At 35.7% G+C, this 16,363-nt stretch overlaps 1 protein-coding gene across 2 annotated transcripts in view; it reads left to right on the top strand.

The window, feature by feature from the left end:
• The window catches only part of LOC100892910 (centrosomal protein of 85 kDa), a 28,223-nt gene that overhangs the window by 5,228 nt on the left and 6,632 nt on the right, over positions 1–16,363 (top strand). Inside the window, exons 1-5 of one of the 2 annotated variants that reach the window (XM_030995018.1) lie at positions 10,170–10,567; positions 13,599–13,703; positions 14,315–15,023; positions 15,315–15,432; positions 16,266–16,360. In XM_030995018.1, coding sequence (XP_030850878.1) covers positions 10,288–10,567; positions 13,599–13,703; positions 14,315–15,023; positions 15,315–15,432; positions 16,266–16,360 — 1,307 coding nt within the window. In that variant the 5' untranslated portion in view covers positions 10,170–10,287. Of the gene's footprint in view, positions 1–10,169; positions 10,568–13,598; positions 13,704–14,314; positions 15,024–15,314; positions 15,433–16,265; positions 16,361–16,363 lie in introns of those variants that run through there. The other variant, XM_030995019.1, reaches the window with a different exon arrangement.

Raw genomic sequence — 16,363 nt, forward strand, 5'->3', positions numbered from 1 at the left:
AAGAAGGCACAAAGAAGCATTGTGAAAGTAAAGGTATGAAATAAATTGTTATGGTATCATTTTATGTATTAAACGAGGGGTAGTAATGTAAGTTTTGTATTAAGAGGATCATTACTCTGATAATATTTATAATTAGTAATTGTAATAGAGGTGTGAGAGAGAAAGTAAAAGATAAAGAGAGAGAGAGAGGGGGAGGGAGTAAAGAAAAGACCCTGGTACATTTCATGATAATTATATGGTAGGACACATCATAACTTCAAGTCAATTGTCTTTCTTACCAGAGGAGAGTGTTATGGTCCAGAAGGGAGGGGGGGGGGGGGGGGTGGAGATTCACATGACACTTTAATTGTGATTTATTAATTACCAGTACAAGTTATCCTCCATCCAATAGATTGTAGACTATTGTTCACTATATTCATCAAACTTTGGTTCTGTGCTGACATCTTCTATCATGGTATCAAATAAAATTTGTTACGATGCATTGAAAACTTCAAGATAGAGCTCAGAGGTTACCAGGCTTCACATGAAGAAGTAGAAATGCAACAAATGGACTTATCACACAATTAAAACCCCTGACACAAGAACCACCATTATTGACATGCCTGCACAAACAAAGAATACACACCACAAACCTAATATAAGAGCAGGGTTATGCAATCCACCTTTTGTTTGATCAACAGTTATAATCATCATAGCCCAGAAGAGCAGAGGGTTCTTAAAGAGTTTGGTTATTAAATGTTTGCTCTACGGCTAAACTTTTTTAAGTCCCTGGCATGGATGGGGCTTTACCCCTCTCTTCAGAGTTGTTTCTCTTTGCTCTTGCGCACCCTAAGCTATCTCTGTTATATGCAAATACCGCAGACAGTTTAGTCCGCTTTTTTAACAGGTACTCGAGTTGTGCAATTAGAGCCCGCGTCTGTAGACGTAAGGGTACCATTTCCATCCGTGATAGAGATTGGATATACTTGGCAATATTGAAGCTGGAGATGGATTTTCCTGTACCGTAAGCTAATTATTGGATTGGAGAAAGGTTCATTTATTAATCAGGCAACCATTTCTGTGTGTCTATTTGAAATTCACTTGGATACTGATCATATTGGATTTACACAGAGGAATATTATCTTTTGTAATTGGATTTCATTTTGGTGTATACTGCCTATAAACTGGAAACATGGTACATGTAGATTTGTAAATGCTTTGGAATGGAGCCGACTGGCGGAATGATCTTTGCATATATTTTGGCACTAAAGTTTATCAAATGCCTGAGGATATTCCATGACTTTAATTTGATTCATCAAGCATTCAGTTAGATTTGCTGTGGCTGAATTTTGATGAATATATTTTGGTTATCCTATTGATGATTGTTTCAAGGAATGGATTGTTTATTCTCCTCAGTGTATGGTAATTGCCTTGGTTATGAATGATTTGAAAAACTACTTGTATCTATGTTTTAAAGGGAGTGTATTTCAAAATTTTGTCATCACTGCACTCAATTCAGGATATCAGAAGAACAATGGAAAATATATAAGGAGTTTGGTTTGGTAATATTTTTGGACTTTCAAAAGGAGTCATAAAGGGAACTTGATTCTAACTCACTTGTGATTATGGATGTATAAATGTATGATTGGTTATCATACCATTCTCATCTGGCTGTCTTTTTTCCAATAATAATGCCTTTTCTTAATTTCTATCTCATCTCATCTCCCCCTTTCTTGATCTCTTCTCTTATATCATTTCCTCCATACCATACAGGTGTACTCCTTGCCTTTCTGTCAATATGTCCTTTCGTTCATTGCACTTGTCTTTCCTTTTCTCTCTTTTCTTGCCCTTTCCTTCTTTATAAAAATGGAAAATATTTTAAAAGTGATATTGGCTCGTTTCAAGTACATGTACATGTAAACATTGTCAAGTACATGAAGAAGACCTTTTTCTTTCTTTTTTTTTTCTGGCAAAATGTTATTCATATCTTTTCTTTTCTTTTATTAATTTAATTTTAAAATTGTGTAAATGTTCCATATTGATGAGAATTTTGGCAAATATATGAAGAAAAAAAATCTTTATAGAGAGACTACCGGTACTGTATAAATAAAGAGAGTACATGGTACACTTCCACGATTCCACCTCACTTGGACGATTTCACCTCACTTCTACTGATGTGGGATTGAGTGGGTGTAATAGCCTTGAGTCACCTGTCCGAGATGACACTGTCATTATAAGCATGACACACAGGGGTGGTGTCTAGTCTACCCTCCCAACCAAAAGGGACCAATGATGTCATTTTCATCACCCCTCTCTCAATCCAATTTTCATTAGTCCCTTCAAGTTATTTTCTCCCTGAGTGAATTTAAAGCATGCTTTTGGCGTATCAGCGCTACGTGTTCATCAGTTTTCATTAGTTCCATGGAGTGATGCGTTGGTGCATGGATGAGAGAGCGGTACAAGTGAGTCATACATGTGTATGTCATTTACCTAGATTTTCTACTTGATATATGCGGTATGAGTGTCCAGTTTGTCATTGTTGTTTCATTGACCAGTGTTAGTTGTCTCCTATTTTCAATTCAGGTCTACCTATTCGCAGCGTACAAGTCCATTTCAGAAAAGGAAAACTTGGATTTTATTACTTGGATATTATGCACAATGCACATCAGTTTGAAATGTTTTGCTCTAGAGGAAATACTTCTTTCAGAGATTGCTCTTTCTTGATATTGGTTAAACCTTGAAGAGAATTGTAATTGGTCTAGATGGAGATGGAAGTTTTGTGTGTCTCTCCAGATTGTTATTGCTGCTCTTATATTATACAACTCCTATGCTGATGAGGATTATAGTGAGTTTATGATCTGATACATTTGGGGATACATGTGATTGCAAGCAAACCCTCTTTTGTCTTCTGAATGGCAATAATAATAGTAATATTACTTTGCCTTCGTGTCTTTAATTTTATCATTTCTTTGGAATTTAAGTCTTTGATTAGCATGTAGTGTATTTCTTGAATCTTGATCAATTCATTTATTATTGGCTGTGGAGAGTCAGTATGATTGGTTTTTCGAAAGCATAATTTGTGATGCGTTATTCCTTGCAGTAGGCCATTTGGGTAATGTAACAAAATTTCTCTCAGTGCCTCAATGTATTTCGATAGTCAGAATGGGAATACCATATTTTATGTGTTATTACATGTACATGTAGGTAGGGCAAGCCATAATATTTCTCCTACCTAAATGAACTAGCCAAAACTAATGTATGCAATTTGAATTCTGACTATTGAGATACTGGGTACATTTATTTGTAACAGGCGAATAAAATAAATGATTATCGAGGCGCTTCACAAAAGCATTAGCATAAATTTGACAATATTGGCAACTTGAGACTGAAGTTGACAAATATGTATCTCATGATATCAATTCACATACATGTACGGTATATGCTTTGAATAATGATACTGTACATGTATGAGCAGAATTTGTTTGCCTCAATCGTGAATAAAGAATAATAAGACTTGAATGCAAGGACTAATTTACATAGCAGCCTTTGAGCATGAAGAGCGTATTAGCATTTCGAAGGTATGCCATATGATACATGTATTAGGATTATGAAAACCATACTTATAAAGCTACATAGGTGTACCTTATCTCTTTTGCACTGCATCATCAGCATCTCATTACTCACTAATTTATCCCTGATGAAACTGAAATCCCATTATCTCTAGACTCTACTGGGATTTTACGATGGAATAATAATTGTATCACCCTGTCTCTTAGCAACAAGAGTGTAGTCCATGCATCATTTTCAGGGAGTCTATTAATTTCAAAGTCATTAAGGCCAATATCGTTAGGGAATAGGGATATGGATACCATCTGCAGTGCGCAGCTTGTTTTATTCATGAACATGGCACGGGCAGACTGGTTTATCCATTCATGGCATGACTCATCAAGACGACAAAAATATTGACTTTTCTATTTTTAAAAGATTTTAAATATGATAGAGCAATATTGTTTTGTGTATATACAGTCAAACCTGTCTACAGCAACTGCCCAAAGGAAACACACAAAGTGGTCTTTTGCACTGTTCCTTTAGTACATGTTTCAATGAGAAACCGTTTTTCAAGGGAAACAAAAAATGTGGTTGTTGTAGACAGGTGGTCTTTGTAGACAGGTGGTCACTAAAGCAGGTTTGACTGTATCTGTGTCTGAAATTGTCATTATAAGTTCTGTACATACAATATATCCAGAGTCCAATCATACTTGTATACATGTATGTACCTCTTTACTTATCCCTTTCTTTGATTTTTTTCCCTCTCTTAATTTTGATAGCTTTTTACATTGTGTAGGCTAATACGCTTTGCTCTATGGAGCTTTTGATAAAGCCCTCCTTACTTTAAGTCTTACAGAGCCTGTATATACTGCACTATGTATATTAGAAAAACCCATAACCATATGGTCCAATCCATGCATTTATGATTATATACAGTAGTAGAAAATAGAAATGTAAAACATATGATGATAGTGAGGTTGAAAATCAATTAAATGCCGCTTTCCCTGCAGGCCTTCCATTAGAAACAGCTGCTGAAAATACGACCGTGAGCTATCTTCCCAAACATGTGCCGTTTTCACAATATACATATATTCTACAGAGCGATATATTTTCATACAGCGGTCTTTGCATTTGGAAGCTTGCCTTGTATATTACTTTCTCTCTATCAGTTGCATATACATGTATATACATGTATGCATGATCTTCAGTGAATCATTTTCATAAAATTACTTGGTATTACTATTTGATCTAGGTTTTTGTTGTTGGATGGGAAGGATATAGCGTGCTCTGTAACTGTAACTTGAGGAAAAGGCATTATACCAAAAACTATATGGATTGGATTGGAAACAGAAATACATTTTGGAATACCGTATACATGTATGTGACATGAGGAGAGCAACATGAATTATTTGATTATTGTCATCATTCTACAAGAGATGTAGCTGAAATGTATCGTGGAATTTTCTTTTCTTCGCTGCTCAATTCTGTATTATTTTGCATTTGCCTCTGCTTGTTCCTTTGATTTTGGAGTTGAACACCAGGTTGTGGATTATGTTTGTCTTACAAGGAATAATGGATCTGTTTCCAAGTTCTGTTATTAATTGATCATATTTTGGTCAGATTCAAAGAGGATGATTAACTTTCATGGCAAAATGTTTTCATGGCAATATGTTTTCATGGTTTTTCATAATTAGTCGCTCAGATTCATAACCCAACGTATATTTGTCAGATGATATTTGTAAATTGTATTCATGTGATCTATGTTAAACATTGTATGGATATTCTAATGGAAATTTGGAGGAAAAAAAGAAAGAACTATTAGTTGGGGGGGGGGGATGTTTGCTTATTTATCCTTTAAAACATTCTTATGGATACTGATCATTCACAAGTCTTAGATTGGCACGAATACTGGAATCTATATTTCCTTATTTCCTTCTTTCCTTCTTTTCTAAGCGCATAGGGACTTTCTTTATGTGAGTGATATGCGCTATACAAATAACGTTCATTATTATTATTATTATTATTATATTCCTCAAAGATTTCTTTGAATAAAGACAAATTTCAGCTTATAATCAGGAAACTAAATTTATACTAAGTTGATATCTTCATCAGATTATTGGTATGTCAAATGGTTTTGAATTGTACAAGTAGAAGTGTATGCACTGTATGGTTTAAGCCCAACCTTGACCTATTAAGTTATTCAGTTAATAGACTGCAAACACTTTAACTTGGAAATGATTATTCATTAACTTGTTGAAGAAACATATCATAGTTGTAGAACCAAGAAAAATACATATTTTCAATGCGCCCAGTGTACATAAAACATGATATGCAGTGGTTTGTACAATCTGTCTCATATTCTATAGATGGCAAGTCTTTACATGAATCTATTTGATCTAAGCTATGCCCTAAATTAAAAACAGGGAGCCCCCAATTGAAAACAGGGAGCCCAACCTCTTTTCCACACTTATTTAGATTGTCTACATGTAGGTACAGTGTAATTGTTCCAAAAAACGACCATATCAATTGCTGTAGCAGCGTGGAGATTATTCAATGACAGAAAGCACATTGATAAACAAGAATAGGACATATATTATTAAAAGGGATTACTGCATAGGTGATACCTAGTGAAGATTTATTAGATTAATCCCAAAGTGTCTTCACCCATGGGTACCACATAACAGATGAAAGAGGGGATTATCCCCTTTCTTTGCAGGTCATTGGTTTTGTTCCTTAGAATTTATGGTGACTCTCCTTTTAGCCAGTACCTACAAAGAAACCTGCTTTCAAAGAATACAAGCTGCTTCAGTGATTTTAAGGTTATAGTTTCAATTGCCTTTCATTTTATTCCTTGAGGAGAAAACAATTTATGAGGTCTTAGGAATGGCTTTAGTTTGTGTTATGAGGTAGGGATTGAATCAAATTATCAGACGTGTGCTAAAAAGACATTAGGGTTTGGGAGGAAAAGTAGATACCAAGACTAATCACCTAAAAATGATTGTAGTGTAAAAGTAGTTAGTATACTTAAAATGAATGGAGTGTAAAAGTAGTTAGTATAAATTACTTAGAATTCATTAAAACTTTAGCTGCCATTCTGTGCATGAATAGTTAAAGAATTTGTAGGAGAAACAATATTAAAGTGATAACATAAAACCTTTGCCGCAAAGAATCAAAATCAGATTACACTGTAGATAGTATTTTGAAGCTTTGAAAATTGATATCCATTTTCATTCGTCTAGTATGTTTTTAAAGAATTACAATTTGGATACCGGTACTATACCGGTACATGTATGTAGAAGAAAAATCTATCAAGTGTGGGAAATGTTATTTTGGGCAATATCTTTCATCTTTTTCATAACAGGACACCAATGTTGTGTTTTTCAAAGATCATATCATTCTAAAGATACATGTATATAAAATTACTACGAGTTGATTTGATTGGTTATTTTGTATATTCATGTGCATCAGATTCATTGATTATGAGATAATGTGCACAGCTCTAGAAAAAATGTGTTCAATAGAAAAAGTCAATGTCATATTAGTATATAAGTTCTATTGTTTATGCCAGACTGGAAAACCACATATTCTATTTTGAGGGCAAGCGTATTGTTTCCAATAATCAATATTGCTATTCAGTCTTCAATGCATTGATCATGTTTATTCCACTTCTGTTTAATAGTCACCCACAATCATCGTATGAAGTCATAGCGAACCAACAAGTTTGTAGAATGATCTTTGGAAAGTAGAGTGGATTATATTTTCAGATTAAAGACGGATGATATCTAGTTTGATATCAAAAAGGCAATAGCAATGTTGGTGTTGGATAATGGATGTCCTTGTCTTGTTTCATTAAAATCAAAAGATGCAAGTACCATGATTTTGGAGGAATCTGAAAGGAACACCAAATTGAGCGTACTAGTGATCTGTGGTTCAGCCGGGACCAATGCACTGCCCGGCCACCTTGGAGAGATTCTTAGACAACACCCTACACTAGCTACATGTATATCCATATTTGTTTTACACATAACCATCACGCAAAGGAATTTATATGAGGGGTCATGCAAGTGAATTATTTATTTTGGCAGCTAATATTAACAATTATCATCACCGCCAACATGTATAATCAAATTTTTCTGGCAAAAAGTGTATTTGGGTGCCAAACCAAAACTAAACATGGGCTTTAAAGTTTAAGAATGGCATGCATGGTGGAGGATTTTATTGGACCATGGTTTCAATTCAATGACTTGACTAGATTTTCACAGGTAACTGTGATCTATTGTGAATTTTGTGAAACTTTGAGGTTTTAGTTTTATGCATTTCTGAGATGGATTTTAATGTGTGTTCTCTAGGTCAATCTTCCATCAGATAATCTCATAATCAGGTTTGTTGATACCTGTTTGTGCAAAACATTTTCTTTGGACAGAGAGTCAGGGAAGGTCTTTTGCAGATGTAAGAATCTTCCTGGAATCATTGGGATACAATACTTTGCTCTTATTTGTGCAGAATAAAACTTGTTTATTCAGACCAAGGAGGTAGATCTAAGCTCTTTATTCAGACTGAGCTCACATTAGTTTGAGGGCAGCTGGAAGCATCTCCATAGTACCTACTGTATTAACTAGAATTTTGGAATAAAAACTGCATTTCTTTCATTTTGCACTCGGGCTAAAGGTAAGGGATGTTCTATGCATCCAACCAAGTGCTTGTGACTTTATTGTATGAATGCCATTTAAGTACGTGAGTCAGGTGTCAGTGATATAACTTCAGATAGAAAAATTGAAAGCATTGTGACAGATATATTTCTCATCTTTTTTTGGCCGTATTTGGGTAGTTGGGAAAGGTACTGTACTTGGATATCGGTTGCTTTTCCTGCTTTTCACCAGAAGAAGGTTTTCACCTGCTTTTGAAATACCATTGTGTCTGTGGGTTTGCACTACTGTATAGTAGCAAGCTGTATGGACAAATATTGATTGGTAGAGCTATTTTTAATTAGTTGGTCTCTATTAGAATGGCTAGCCAGATAAAAGCAGCTCTCTTACACTGCATACATGTATGTAGTCGCTCTTTGATGGTTAGAGGTTGATTAAAACTACCCTGTATACAGGCGTTGCCTTGATTAGATATTATTTGTTTGCCGGCATTTGTAAACATGCATTAATTGCCAAAGCATTTGACAGTTGCTGTGTGAGATAAGGAGGATGGTCTGTGGAGGAAATGAGTGCTGTAGTCGTCAAAACAACTCCTTCTGTGATTTTTGTGGCTGTGTTTGCAACCTTGCATTGTATATCTAGGATTTGACACATTTGTACAGAAGACAATATTTTGGATCATTTGTGATAAATGAAAGCTTATAATTTATCCATAGGAAGCCATGTACATGTAGCTTGGTCTAAAGCTGACTCAAAGGGTGAACTTATTTTGATGATTTTTTAGTTTTTGTCTCATTTTAGTCAATATTCTAGAGATTTTCTGTTTCCCTTTTCAACAGTCGTACTTGAACAGTATTGATGCAAAACTTGGAATAAGTCATTCATTTCACCTATTGACTACTGGCTTATCTCATTTCCATAGACTTTAATACAGGAGCCAACCCATTCCAGTAGGCAATGGCTTAATTTGGATTATACATCTGGATCACAAAATGCTCTAATTTGGTGATTCAAGAAAACAATCTGTGATTTCATTTCCCACTTGACTGGTTTTAATGGTACTCTTCAATTGCTCCCTAGACATATCAGCATAACATTTGCTCTAATCTTCATGGCTGAACATATTATCTGTGCATTTTTTATTCCTTTGTTGAAAATTATGGCTACTACCCAAGCAGTCTAAATACTTTGGATGATAAATAACATTCGCCATTTCAGCTGCTCAGTCAGGGGGAAAATGATGGCACATTTTTCACAGCCATATATGTCCATGTACCTTCATTGGGCGTCAGATAATTTTCCGATCCATCAGTCTGAGTGATTTAATGTCAACAACTCAACATGCATGTGTGGAAATACATGCATACATATGCAATTGCCAGGTCTACATGTTTGTGTGAGCTAGGGTAGCGTTTTAATTGTCGTTTCTACTTTGTTCCAGGGAAATGGTTGAATGTGCTTAGAGTTTGACATCATCCGGTTGCTATGGTAACAGGATGAGGAATAATACCAGAACCTGGCATCCATTTCCATATCAAGTGTTGTGTTCCTGTTTTATTCCAAAGGCTTGTTGATACTCTGATCTGCCTTGCATAGGCATATATTCTCTTGATATTCGCTAAGAGGGTAGAGTATTGCCCCAATGTTGAAGCTTTATGAAAGCAGATTCAGGAACTGATTGTGCTTTCATCCTCTTCCCGCTAATGAAGCAAATGTGTTGGCTGCCTGTTTTGATTTCAGAATCAGACAATCTGGGAAATTGGTCTTAAATTAGGTATATTTCCCAGCTGAAGAGATTATGGTCTGTCACTGCAGGGAGAAATGTGTTCTAATGGTCATCAAGAATGGTTTTTATTGACTGACTTGATGATCATTATTTTGAGTATGAAAATTAAAAACTCATCTTGATTTTGGACGAGGACAAAACTGATTCATTTTCGTTTTACAAACTATAGGAATTGGATGTACTCTTCGCAGGAAAACTTAATACTGTATAAACTGAGAGCAGAATTTGGATAATATTCTGTTTGGTGTTCCTCATAGTTGATGTGTTTATGGAGTGAACAATGTGAACAAACGAACCAAAATATTATTATATGAATCGGACTACATCATGTCTAGTGCACTAAAGAGAAAGATAGCGAGGAGGAAGCATAGAGACGATTCAGATGTTTTTCTGGAGGACGACCATCGAAGAGACGGTGATCGGCCGGACCTAACCAAAGGCTTCTTCCAGAAGTACCTCAGCCGATCACTGCAGAACTTGGAGGATTTGTACTGTTTAGATGATGATGGTGAAGTTGAACTTGATAGTCAATCTGTGATTTCACTCCCATTGACGGCTACCACAGTCACAGACAATGAAGGAAGTGATTATGAGCAATATTTTGCAGGTAATTTGAGAGTGTTTTGTTGGATTTTTTGTGAGTTCAGGAGGCCCACATTTTTGTTTTTTTATCCCGCTTATATTATGGTATTATGTTTGCATCAACATTTTATTTTTAATCTATTCAATTCATATTGTTTATTTGTTGCCTGCTTTTCATCTCATAATAGTTGTTATTGTGTGATGTGATTGTGCTTGTAATCACTGTATACTTCAATATAGTACATTTGTTTTTTATGTACATGTACAACAAACTATATAAATGTTTCTGCTTTACCAACCTAGTCCTCTTTTTTTTAATTAAGAAGCAGCACAGCACATGTAATTTAACATTTATTAAAACAAATATTAACAAATCTCTTATCACAGCAAATACATACCGGTATACTATAATCTGCAAAATCCTTTAAGTTGGTATACCATGTATGTTGTGTTGGCTAAAAATCATATATGTACACTGTCTGTTTTGATACACATGCACAAACATCAATCGTGTTTTTTAAAACATAATGTAGCTAGTACTTGAACAATAAATAGCAAAAATGCTAAATACATACCGGTATGTACCGGTAAGCTTTTGTTTTTGGTCAGGCTTTAATTATTTAACAAATCTTGAATCTTGAGTTCATGGCGTAAAGTATGCCCCCAAGATACACAAGGTATGAATTATGGATTGTAAGAATGAAATAACTGTCCCATCATTACAGCATTTGTAAACATATTTATGAAGTCAAAGCCAACACGTTGAATCACTGCCAGTTTATTGCTGCAATGTTTGATTTAACCCACATAAGAAGTAGATGATTCAAAATGATCAGATAAGTTTGACACCAATCATATTTACTCAGACGTCAATGTCAATATATTCTTAACCTTTGAATCATGTCATGATTATCCAATGAGTATTAACATTACAGGTAGTCAAGGTAACACAAGTATACAAATGTATATACATGTATAACACATGTACAAGTACATGTACATGTAGGACTATACTAAGACCTGTCAAGCTAGCCTAGTTATACTGTTTTCACACTGGCAAAATTTTGCTTAACCCCGTACTATAGGTGGGGTTAAAGGGGGGTTTTTAGCCCTACCTATAGTCCAGGGTTAAGCTTATTCCACTTCCTTTTCACACCGGAAAAAATTTGCTTAACCCCATACTATAGGTGGGGTTAAAGGGGGGTCTTGGCCCTACCTATAGTACAGGGTTAAGCCTATTCCACTTTCTGTTCAGACTCGTATTTACCAAAGTGGGCTAACCCCACCTATAGTACGGGGTTAACTAACCCTGCAAAATAGCAGGGCTAACCTCGCAATTGTGGTGCTAACTCCTGCTATTTCCGCAATTGCGGTGCCAAGCAAATGAATGAGAACAGAAATGAAAAATAGTCCGGGACTATGCAGTGAAGCGAATTAATGAATTCCATGGCCATGGCTAGTACGGGGCTAAGGAATTGCAGTGAGAAAAGCCAAAAAGAATATAAGGATAGTACAGGCTAAGCAAAGTACGGGGTTAAGCAAAACAAGTGTGAAAAGAGTATCACTTGTTATTCATTGTATGTTGTATCTTAAAATGCAAACACTCGTACAAATGTACATTGTACCGATACAAGATTGAATATTGTACACCATTTTACTTTGCAATGCTAACAAAAAATGCAGACTCCAGATATATATATACTCAGTGTACTTTTCTGCATCAGATATTTGCTTTAAGAGAAAGGTATGGTAGCTTTGGTTTAAACAGAATTATCAGTTATGAATTAATTAGGAAAAGTGACATTTAAAACATTTATGAATGTTCACCTTAACATCAATCATTAACAAAGTTACACAGTTGTATTTGCACATCTAACGATTGCCTGTTAAAATACCTTACAGTTACACCCATCTGGAGAATCCATGTACGTGTGTACATGTATAAAACTACAAAGATCAGTCTACATATATCTATTGAACTACAGTGTACACTGTAGAATTTAATTATTCTCTTTTCACAGTACTGCTGTACTTTTAGCAGAGCTCTGCTGTGTGTAGGTGTAATTAAGCTTTGTAAACATCTGGTATTCTGGTCATAGTATCAATTAAAAATACAGACAATCAATAATATTGCCAGATGAGGGAGGGAGGGAATGAGAGAAGGAGGGAGAGACAGACATACAAAGAGAGAGAGAGAGAGAGAGAGAGAGAGAGAGACATATAAATGGCGAGAGAGAGAGAGAGAGAGATTTTGTTAGTGTATTGGCAATTTGGCAAATATATTCATATTTGTTGTCATATGGATGTATACAATTTTAAATGTATCTTTATGGAATGGATATTGTTGTCCATCCACATGCATTGGGAGATACATGTTGAGTTGCAGACTTTTTTGATTGATGTATCGAAAATAGAATGTACAATTAATTGATTACACAAAGTACAAAAGTACAAAATTGACATGTATATATTCCACATAATATGAAGACATGTGATTATTAATGAAATATTTATACATGTACCATAGTCTGTATGATATGAAAATGAGTGCCCTTACTAATGATGAGATTTCCTAGAAAAATCAGGGCGAGCCCATGATTGTATTACCAATGTCACCACATATGTTTGCTTTGTCTTTGAGATGATGATTCAGTATGATTTATCATCATGTATACTTTGTAAGGGTATAGTCGGGCTTTCAGAAGAGCTGTATTAGAAAAGAGCCTTTATGGAGGTATTCTATGATAATTCCTAGTGACAGTAGATGTGATGAGATTGGTCATCTCTTATTTAATTAAAATTATGTTTAGAACATCAAAATATATCAACTTTTATTTTGTTTTTGTTTTCCATTATTTAAAAAAAAAAATGTAATTCTCTAACTTTTAAACATCTTCTGTTTTCTCTTTCTGTATCATCTCTTTTCTTTTCTCTCTCCCCCACCCTCTCTCTCCCCTCTCCCTCCCTCTCCCCTCTCTCTTCCTCTCTTCCTCCCTCCCTCTCTCCCTCTCTTTCTTCCCCTCCCCTCTCTCCCCTTCCCTCTCTCCCTCCTACAGAACCAACTCATCAGCCCAAGGTAGCCCAAGTCCTTCCTAATAACAACCAGCTAGATAAGCCCAGCCACCACTCACCTGGACCTAATGGGTATACCAGTAGACATGGTAGGCATTCATACATATTCGTATCCGCCAGCATAAAAAAATATATACCGGTATATTCAATTGTCTTTAGCAGAGGGCTCTTTAGATTAACATAGTAAATGTGAGATTATTTTGTCACAGCTGGTATGATTTTTTGTTTTAATCAGAGTTGTACATGTATTTGAGTTCTTTCTTGGTGGTATCAGCTGATTTTGCTATCTGTCCATTTTCTTGTAGAATATTAGAGGCCCTTAATTCATTAAAAATAGAAAGAAAGAAGATCGTTTGACAGGGGGCAATTTGTGTGCACAAAATTATGTGAGACATTCATAGCATTTAGGATTACAGAGCATGTCAGGCTTGCACAGAAATTAACTCGGGAGTTAACTTTCATGTATGGATGTATGGGTTTGTTGAAAAGGCTATTCATACATGTACATATAAGTCAAAATGACCTCAGTTTAGATTGTATTTAAATTTTTAATATCTCTTTACATAATTAATATTTAAAGCTAATTTTTAAATGGAGTGTACAGGTATGGAACCACAAATATATAAATAATTTTGTAATAACTTTTTTGCTTTAATAGATCTCAAATGAATTGTCATTATTGTTGTCCATTTTTATACAGGGAACCACCCTAGATCTCCACACAGAGACAGGCAGATGAGCCCCAGAGCTCGCATGGGTGACGGGAGTGAAGACGTTACGACCATGACGGACGGTCACGACCCCGCCCTCGTCTATAGCGATCCAAAGATATCCAACCTTGATCAAGACGATATGTTCCTCCCTTTGGACTGGGACCACACCCTCAATGAAACAGACATGGTTCCTGATACCACCCTGATGGAGAAGAACCCCGCCCATCGGTCCCCGTTGTCTCATCATTCCCAGCTCTCCTCTTACTCCAAGGTGTCTCATCATCCCTTAACCAAGAGCCCTCGTCAGTACTCCGGTGCCTATGGAGACTCCGGTTACTGCCCTCCGGACTATTCCAAGTATCCTGGTCCTTCCGAGTCAGGTCCAGGATCCAGGGCTCCGGGAAATCCGGTCCCGTTTCACACCAAGATGAACTTGACTCAATGGCAGCAGAACTTAGACTCTCAGTTCAGTCTGCAGCAGCAGATGCAGCACCTCCAACTCAATCCTGCTTACCACCCCTCCGGCAGGAGTGGAACAGGCCATGATATGCACAGGCATGCTGCAGGGGCGGGCTATCCTATGGGAGATTCCAATTTCAGTTATGGGCCGGTGATGAGCTCAGAGCCAACCAATTTGGAGGGACTGATTAGGGCCAAGGAAAGTATGCTCCATGAGAGGAATATCATAGTTGAAAGGTGAGTATATACCTTTAAAAAACTCTTTAACATTTAATTCATGTAGGTTATAGCTTTACATTACACAACTTTTGTAAGATCCATTGAATGTTTCACATCCTGAGAAAATTTAATAGAGCCTCTTTTACAAGGATATATACATGTAGATCAGGTTGGGATGTGTATTCACCATCATGATACAACTTAGCTCAAGCCTGTACATTTAATTTTGGTATGCCCTGGAGAATAAATAAGTTTGTCATGATATTAAAAAAAAAAATTGTTGGATATTTTCCCCTATCATCTTTGCAGGCAAAAGCTAGAGATTGCACACTTGAGGAAACAGAATGATGAGCAGGAGAGCATCGCTAGGCAACGCATCTATACACGATCCAGGGATGAAGGGGATATGCTCTTTCTCAAGATGCAGGTACTGTAAGATCAATTTATCAAATACAGTCAAACCTGCTTTAGTGACCACCTGTATAGAAAGACCACCTGTTTACAAAGGCCACATTTTTTTGTGTCCCTTGAAAATGGTTTCTCATTGAAACATGTACTAAAGAAACCTGTACATAAAGACCACCTGCCCATAAAGACCACTTTTCTTGTCTCCCTTGGGTGGTCTTTACAAATCATTTGTTGGGAGATTCATTTTTGTAAAGATACATTCATGTATTGAAGGGTTGGTAATGTATGATCAGTTTTAAATCTTTTGGTGATTACAATAATGTTCATCCAAATAAGAAAATTATTTGTGTATATCTATTATGTTTCATTTCATTTATTTATTTCCATGTCAATATTAAAATAATATTATATAATCATCAAAGTACAAACATATATATAATAAGATATCTGAAGTGGGAGGATCATGAAAAGCACATAAATGGCTTGTTAAAAATGATTCTCACAAAATATCAAAAATAACAATAACATTGGTACATAATTCAAACAAAATCAAGATTACAAAGAAAACACCACATATATATATATATATATATATATATATATAATATATCAGTAGCATTATTAAAGCTTGTAATGATACAATTTGGATATTTTTTTCTCTTTATCCTTTGTGCATAAAAAGCACAGAATTCTGTCCAACAAACATACATGTAAATAGACTGATTTTGCAACATCCAGGTTCAGGTATTTCAGTTCCCCCAGAATCCCTCTATAAATAACATGTGATGAGTGTTGATGTTTGAGTGAGTAGTAGAAAATGCCATTTCTATGGATTTGACTCTTCTAACCCAGGAGTACCAGTATGAGATAGCCTCCCTTAGAGCTCAGCTGGCTGAGGTCTCTACTGCTAAGATGGCTGAGGGAGATCAGCTTAGCAGAAAGTTAGGGTA

The sequence above is a fragment of the Strongylocentrotus purpuratus genome, unplaced genomic scaffold (genome assembly GCF_000002235.5).
Source record: "Strongylocentrotus purpuratus isolate Spur 01 unplaced genomic scaffold, Spur_5.0 spur5_scaffold_21, whole genome shotgun sequence".
NCBI lineage: Eukaryota > Metazoa > Echinodermata > Echinoidea > Camarodonta > Strongylocentrotidae > Strongylocentrotus > Strongylocentrotus purpuratus.